At 47.7% G+C, this 7392-nt stretch overlaps 1 protein-coding gene across 3 annotated transcripts; it reads left to right on the forward strand.

Annotated features, from left to right (window-relative positions):
* The first annotated feature begins 43 nt into the window (after positions 1-43).
* On the forward strand, positions 44-7066 carry ROGDI (rogdi atypical leucine zipper). 3 transcript variants are annotated; one of them, XR_001558431.2, is made up of 12 exons: positions 44-126; positions 458-529; positions 979-1061; positions 1898-1952; positions 2629-2709; positions 3261-3356; positions 3546-3644; positions 4113-4226; positions 4977-5026; positions 5534-5660; positions 6202-6321; positions 6863-7066. XR_001558431.2 is itself a non-coding variant. In XM_015877516.2 (11 exons), exons 1-11 carry the CDS (start codon positions 85-87, stop codon positions 6241-6243), a joined length of 861 nt encoding a protein of 286 aa, XP_015733002.1. In that variant the 5' UTR covers positions 44-84; the 3' UTR covers positions 6244-7064. The 3 variants fall into 3 exon arrangements, 2 of the variants coding, with proteins under 2 accessions (XP_015733002.1, XP_015733004.1); XM_015877516.2 differs by having other exon boundaries at positions 6202-7064; XM_015877518.2 differs by lacking the exon at positions 458-529 and having other exon boundaries at positions 70-126; positions 6202-7064.
* The last annotated feature ends 326 nt before the right edge of the window (positions 7067-7392 follow it).

The following is a 7392-nucleotide window of genomic DNA, read 5'->3' on the forward strand; positions in this document are numbered from 1 at the left end:
ACGGCCAATAGAGGAGGGCGGGGGCGGGGCTTGCGGTTTGATAGACAACCAATAGGGGCGGCTGGGGGCGGGGCTGGTGGCAAGATGGCGGCGGCCATGGTGAGCGCGGCGGAGCGGGCGGTGCTGGTGAGTGACACGGGGCGGCGAGCGGAGCGGGAGCGGGAGCGGGAGCGGGAGCGGGAGCGGGAGCGGGAGCGGGACCGGGAGCTGCGGGATCCGGCCCTTCCGAGCTGGAGCGACGGAACGGGGCCGGGCCGGGCCTGCTCCATGCGGGGCGGGCCGTGCTATTCGGTGTGAGGCCGCGACGGGACCGTCAGCGTCCGGCAGAACAAAGATCTGCTGCCGTGACCCGGATGGCGCACGGTGCACACGGACACGGCTCAGATCGTGTCGGTGCGTCAGGGCGGTGATGGCGCCGGGTGCGGGGGGTGACGCTGCTCCTGTTTCTGCGGTGCAGGAAGAAGAGTTCAGGTGGCTGCTGCACGAGGAGGTGCACGCCGTGCTGCAACAGCTGCACGACATCCTCAAGGTACCGGCCGTGTTAGTGCATGGTGCGAGATCAGGGTAAAAATGGGGAATGAAGGGGGGGAGATGCTCGAGGAGGAAGGATCGTGGTGGTTCTGACGTTGCGTGTGGCCCCACAGCAGGTGAGGATGCTCTCCAGTACCTGTATATATTGTACTGCTTTGGAGGATGTCTTAAAGGTGAGATGTGGCTGCAGGACAGTCAGGAGGGCTGGGCCCTGGGGGCTGCTGTGGGAGAGCCCTGCAGGAATCACTGTGAAGCTGCTGAAGTGGCGCTGTGACAGTGGGCAGCTGTGCTCTGTTCTCTTGTGATTGCTGGGGGCTCACAGGAGTGACTGCACTGCTCCAGGCCCATTGCTGGTGTTGTTCAGCCTCACACTGTGCCCAGGCTGAGGTGGGCCAGGACAGGGGGCTCCAGCACTCATTGCTCTCTCTCTCTCTCTTTCTGGGCCAGGAGGCCTCCCACAGGTTCGCCCTGCCAGCGGGGGGCTCAGAAGGAGCAACCAAGCAGGAGAGCTTCATGCTGAGTGTGGCAGGGTAAGTGGTGCTGCTGTCGGGGCTGCACTCCTCCCTTTGCAGGGCCGGTCTTAAAAACCTTAACCACTGTCGTAATCTCCCTGTGATAACAATGCTAAATCTCCTTGACACAGGACAAACACAGCCTTGTATGTGTCCTCCAGGAGTGTAGCTCTGAAATAGCTGTCCATTTTTTCACCTTCAGCATAGTCCTCTGTCAGCATTCTGCACCTTGGCAGGGTTTACAAGCTCTGCAAGGCAGGGTGCCTCGCTGCTTAGAGACAGCGTGACGAGCACTGAAGAAGGGTGCAACATTGCTGTCTTGTTTTTGAAAGTCACAGTCTCCAATAGCATGAAAATGAGCTTAGCTTTTATTCCTTGTTTTTCTGAGGTGGATCTTAAAAGTGCAGATCTGAAGCTCCTCATGTGTTCATATGTAAGGAATGGCAAAACTGAGCTTTACAGCCCAGGCGCCTCAATCCTCCCCCAGTGTTTGCTGGAGGTGTGAGCCATCTCGCAGGACCTTTGGACGGGTTTGGGCTGTGCTTTTTGTTTGTAACAGCAACCAAAGTGTTGATAGGTGACACATGAAGCCTTGTTTGGAACAGAACATGATGTTTCAGGCAGGGTGTGGTGGTGCACAATGTATGGAAGGATGCCAAGAACTGGGGGTTTGGATGTGTTTGTAGAGCTGACCTGCACCCAGCAGCTGACCCATAGAGTGACCCCCAGATGGAGGGGACCATGGCTGGCTGCCCGGCCTGGGGAGGGGCCGTGCTCTGCCGGCAGCATGTGGGTGTCTGTTGTCTCCTGTGACCTTCATTACCCAGATTTCCTTCTCATTCTTTTCATTTCAGCATGGACCAGGTAAAAGGTGTGTTAACACTGCAAGGAGATGCCTTGTGTCAAGCTGTGAGTACATTCATGCTTTGTACCACAAAGACATGTGGGAGAGGTCTTCGTAGCTATGCTTTAGAAGTGATCAATAAGCATTCTTTGTCTTCTTTAGAAGGCCTAAAATCCTTAATGTTTTAGGGACCGCTCACGTTTTACAAGATCCAGCATCTTGAGCCCTCCCCCTCAATGGAATGCCATAATACACCGCAGTCTTGGTGCCAGTTGAACTGGCAGTGGATAGGAGATGTCTTTGGTTGTAGATTAGACCATAGAGATCCTTAAATTTGGACTTTTTGCAAAAAATTTACCTGTTCGGCTGCAAGAGAGAAGTGTAACGGATGGAGGTTTATGTTGGTCATAGCAGCTGGCACTGAAATTCCTGTGGTCGTTGGTGCACTCAGCTTTTCTGGGGATTCTCTGCCTTTACTACCCACGTGGTTGTAATTTCAAACTCCCTTGAGAGCAGACTTTGCAGATAAGAAGGTGTTTCCTGCCTGGTTCTTGATACACTAAATTCCCTTCAGCTTATCTGTGGTATTAACATCTTCTTGGAAGAGGGCTGATGTTCTGACCATGGTAGAACTGCTTTTAACAGCTTGCCAAGGTGGTGTGAGAGGCAGAATGGATTGGCAGCCTCTGTGTTCTGCATGTGGGAGTTGCCTGCTCTGATGTGTTTTCTTCTTTCTTCAAGGACCTGAATCTGAAGATGCCCAGAAGCAATCAGCTCCTGCATTTTGCTTTCCGGGAAGACAAGCAGTGGAAACTGCAGCAGGTACCATTAACTTTGTAAGGTTACCCCTCTGCTGCACCTGCTGCCTCCTTGCTTTCTGTAAGGACTGTTCCATTCTACACTGTGGTAAAAGATAAGGGAGGAAACACATTTAAATAGAATTGTGGTTCTAGGAGAGCAAGAAAAAAGCAAGTTCTGCTTGTTCCTGAAACACCACCAGTCTGGAGGCTGTTTATGTAGAGCTCATCATCCTCTAAAGGAGGACCCAGTGCCTGGATCTACACCTGGATCAGAGAGTGTCTGATGTCACCCTTCCTTTGGGGCAGTAGTGATGTTTTTACTGACAATCTATGGTTGTTATGGTTTCGTGACAATGGTGTAGCTATTAGTATGTCCAGTCAGCAATGTAGTAACGTATCTGGACATCAATGGCACATTTGTATTGACAGGCATCTAGCAGTAACAGAAAAATGGCCTTAACATTTGAGAAGTCACCATTTTCTTAGATGACTCCCAATGAAATGTGAAATCTATTTTCTTTTGTGTATTACAGAGAGAGCTTCTTTAATGCTGCTGCATTTGTACCTTTGCAGATCCAGGATGCTAGAAACCATGTAAACCAAGCAATTTACCTGCTTATGAACAGAGACGTAAACTACCACTTCAAGACGGGCTCAGAGGTTCTTAAGGTGAGAAGAGAAGCATTCTAGCTTTCTAGACATGCTCTCTGGACCAGAGGTTGGGCTTTACTCAGTAGAACTCAGAACAATATCAAACATTTCAGCTAAATCTTTGTAGTTGCTATATGTATGCACAAGGGCTGCTGATAGGGAAGATATCGTTTTATTCCCACTCAACGCTGTACTGACATTTTCCAGCTTATGGATGCTGTGATGTTACAGCTCTCAAGAGCTCGGAATCGACTCACCACTCCAGCCACGCTGACCCTGCCAGAAATTGCCTCCAGTGGTCTCACAGTAAGTGTGCAATAGTCTAAATCTAAAGCATGCAGTGGTCTGGATATTGTGCTGCATTGTGGTGGGAATGGATTTCTGAAGCCTCTCCTGGGCAAGGAGAGAAGGGGAGAGAGATGAAGTAAGTGCAAACCCTGAGCTTTTAATTCTCGTCAGTTCTGTATCCCTTGGGGGTTGAGGATTCTGGTTCTCAGGGAGAGGTTGTGTTCCATGCCCAGGAATGTTGTCCAGGGATGATTTCTTTCTATGAATACTATTCCATCCTCTTTTGGCACCAGCACTCGTGCCCACACCACCTGATGCAACTGCAGCAGGAGGAGCAACCATTACATGCATGTTGCTCAATCTCTTTCTTTAGTCGTATCTCACACTGTGGGCTACTTGCTGTATAGCTTAGAAAAGGAAGTGATTTTGTAGCATTAGAAATAATGGTCTGTTCACTGATACAGAAACAATTTGTTTTCTCACCAGAAAATGTTCAGCCCTGCTCTGCCTCCAGACATCCTTGTGAATTTCTATATAAACCTGAATAAGCTGTGCCTGACTGTCTACCAACTCCATGTGCTGCAGCCCAGCACGACCAAGGTAATGCCTGCCATTTCCTGAGCTTTGTTTATCTATCTCTCTTCTCTCTCTTCGCCTCCTACTGTGAGGAGGTCACGCTGTTACATTGTGTACTGTTAATAAGCATAAGATAATGTAGAAATCAGGATGACTGGTATTGTGTCTGTATTTAGGTCTTCTACAGCCAGAACACTGGCTCTAAACTCTGCTGGTGACATTGCTCTTTAGGCAAGAAGAAAATAACAGTTCTCTGGAGAAAGTCATTATTATTTTTAGGGAGGCAATGTTTTACCTTGCAATAGAGTTGGATAATTTATACATAGTTCTGGAAGGGCACAGTTGTAGTATTGCATTTTATACTGATGTCACATCTTAAGTTTTCTGAATGGGGTTTTGGTGGTTACTTTTCTGCTTAACATAATATACTTGGGTCAGCTTGTTGTCCCATAAAAACAGAAGTAAACTCACAGTTTAGGAAATACAGTCCCTTCATAGAGATATTTTTCCTAAAACCAATTTTCTGCTTTTCTTCTGGATATTCTGTTCAGTGGGAACTTACTTTTGTGATTCTATATTAGCTCTATATTCTGGAGCTAAATTGGACTTGGCGGCTGTGTAGAATGTTTTTCTAAAGGAGCAAAATGGGATCAAGTGTCAGGAATTCAATATGAACAGAGTATTCAGACATACACAGATGCTGGTTTGAACATCTTATAGGTCTTCCAAGTATTTTACTGCCTCAAAATCCTAATCAGCATTGCCTTCTCCTAGAACTTCAAGCCTGCTGGAGGATCCATTCTGCACAACCCTGGAGCCATGTTGTAAGTACAGTTGCTACAAGGCTGTGTAACAGGGATGCAGAGGGTAAGGTCCAAATGGAGCAGATGCTCTAATCAAACTGTTTAATGGAAAAACTAAACTGAGTCGCTTGCTGTGGCTGTGCCTGTAATCACACAGCTACCTGTAATAGTGTTTCTTTAATGACTGTGAGAAAGGCTTTTCAGGACTCAGCTTACCCACAGAGTGTCACGAGTTTGGCAAGAGATGAGAGTTCTTAGCCAGTAGAACATCAGACTATTGGAATGGCCACCTGCACTTCCTGCAGCACACCGCTCTGGAAAGTGATGATGTTTCTACCTGAACACTGTTAAATTGTGCTTAACTCTGAGTCCAGTTGGAGGTAGACTGAGAGTTTGTGTTCTGTAACTTTGCCAGGTGCTGTTTTAAATGTAGAAGTCATTCTGATTCCTTCTGTGAGAATGGAGGACAGTTGAGTTTTGTGTTCTGTGCTGCTGTGTGAAGCTGTGCTCTTCTTTTATCCTATCCAGTGAGTTTGGCAACCAGCGTTATGAAGTCAGCCATGTCCACAAAATGGAGTGCGTTGTCCCATGGTTAAATGATGCCCTTGTCTTCTTCACAGTTTCACTGCAGCTTTGCCAGCAACTGAAGGACAAGGTAATGGCTTTAGAGAAGGAGCTTCATTTTATAACTCTGAATTTTGAGGGAACCTTAGATATCCTAAAAATCTGGTGAGATATTTTGTATAGACGGAAAACAAGCTGTGAGTCAGTGCTCTGGAGCCCAGGAGCTGGCTGTCAGTGCCGAGCAGACAGCAGCCATCTGGGGTGAATGTAGTGTGGCAGATGTTTGCTGAGCTAGATGGAAAGGAGCGGTCAGAGTTCTTGTGTTCTCAGTCGTGAGCTGCATGTTAAGAAATGCCTGGGCAGGAGACATGGAGACCTGTCCAGCAAAGTGGTTTCCAGTAGAGCAAAGTCCAGTTCCAGCTCTGCAGCTGACCTGGCCGCTACCTTGGAAAATGTCAGTGTGCTCTAAGCCTCCTCAGTGACAACAGCAGCAGAGCTGTCTTTCTGCAGCACAGTGCAAGATAATGCTGCAAAGTTCAATCTTTTCACACTCATAGTGGTAAATATAAAGCTCTGTTCTTCTATGGCTGAGGCATTCCAGGAGTTTAACTGCTTTTTCTCTTGCTTTCCAGATCTCAGTTTTCTCCAGTTACTGGAACTACAAGCCATATTAATTCCCTGTGGACTGTCCAAACCCTTTAAAGCACCTCCAGTGTCTCCCCATTTGTTTTCTGTGTGCCAGTTGAATCCAGGTCAGCCTGTGAGGAGTGCTGTGATTCACTTACCTCGTGGTCCTCTTCAGGGTGGGGTCAATGGATCTGGAGATACACGTCTGGTAGCCTTGTCTGGGAATAATGCATGATCAGGGCACCAAGCAGTGCTGTGTGGTTGGTGGGAGCTTCCACCTGTTTTCTTGTGTAGTTTATGCTTTGCAAACCTCTGATGATCAGTAGTCCCTTACAAGGGATGGGGAGCTGTGGACCAACCACCTTCAATAACTGTGTTTGCACACAGTGCTATTACTAGCTGCTGGACTATGAGCTGGTTGGGAAGGGGTGAAGTTAGATTCATTTAACACACCACAAAAAGTGTAGGGCATGTTGGTCCAGCTGCAGTTATGACTAGCTCAGAGCTTTTCTCTCCAGTCTGTTCTGGCCATACCCATGTTATCAATTCCCCTTTGGGGATACTTTTACTTGTTACTATTTGAGCTTTTTTTCCTTGGCATCAATGTGATCATCTGTGTTATTTATTTTTCCTAAACCCTAGTCCGGCCGCTTGGTTTTTTTCCAGGTGTGGTATCTCATTTTCATTGCCAGCCTTTGGAGCTGCCTTGGTACCTTGAACAAAGCTGTGCAGTCTCACATCCTGTCATTAAACTCCAAGTGAGTACCATGTTGTTAATATGATTTGCTGCCTATTTATGAATGCTGCACTATGTAACTCAGCCCTCTAATCACTGGTAACTGTGAAATAAATATCCTCAGACATACTATGCTCCTGTGCGTTGTCTTTGCTGAGAATAAAGATTGCCAAAGGTTCTGTGCTCTTTTTTCAACTGAGTGCTTTAGTTGTGCATGCTGTATTACTGCTTGGAGGATGGAGCCTAAGAGCCTGTAGCTGTTAGCCAGTGCTGTCTGACCTGAGTGTTATTTAAAGCCCTTCTCCAAACTTCCCTTGATAGTCATGTTTAGAACTGGATTGCGTTGGCTCTTGCAGCTGACTGGCTGTGCTGAGGAAGCATTGTCTATCTCCTGCTTAGCAGCTACTCATCCTGTCCAGCCTGTTTCTGGTGAGTTTCATCACCAGACCTTACCCAGGAG

Source organism: Coturnix japonica, chromosome 14 (genome assembly GCF_001577835.2).
Source record: "Coturnix japonica isolate 7356 chromosome 14, Coturnix japonica 2.1, whole genome shotgun sequence".
Taxonomy (NCBI): Eukaryota; Metazoa; Chordata; class Aves; order Galliformes; family Phasianidae; genus Coturnix; species Coturnix japonica.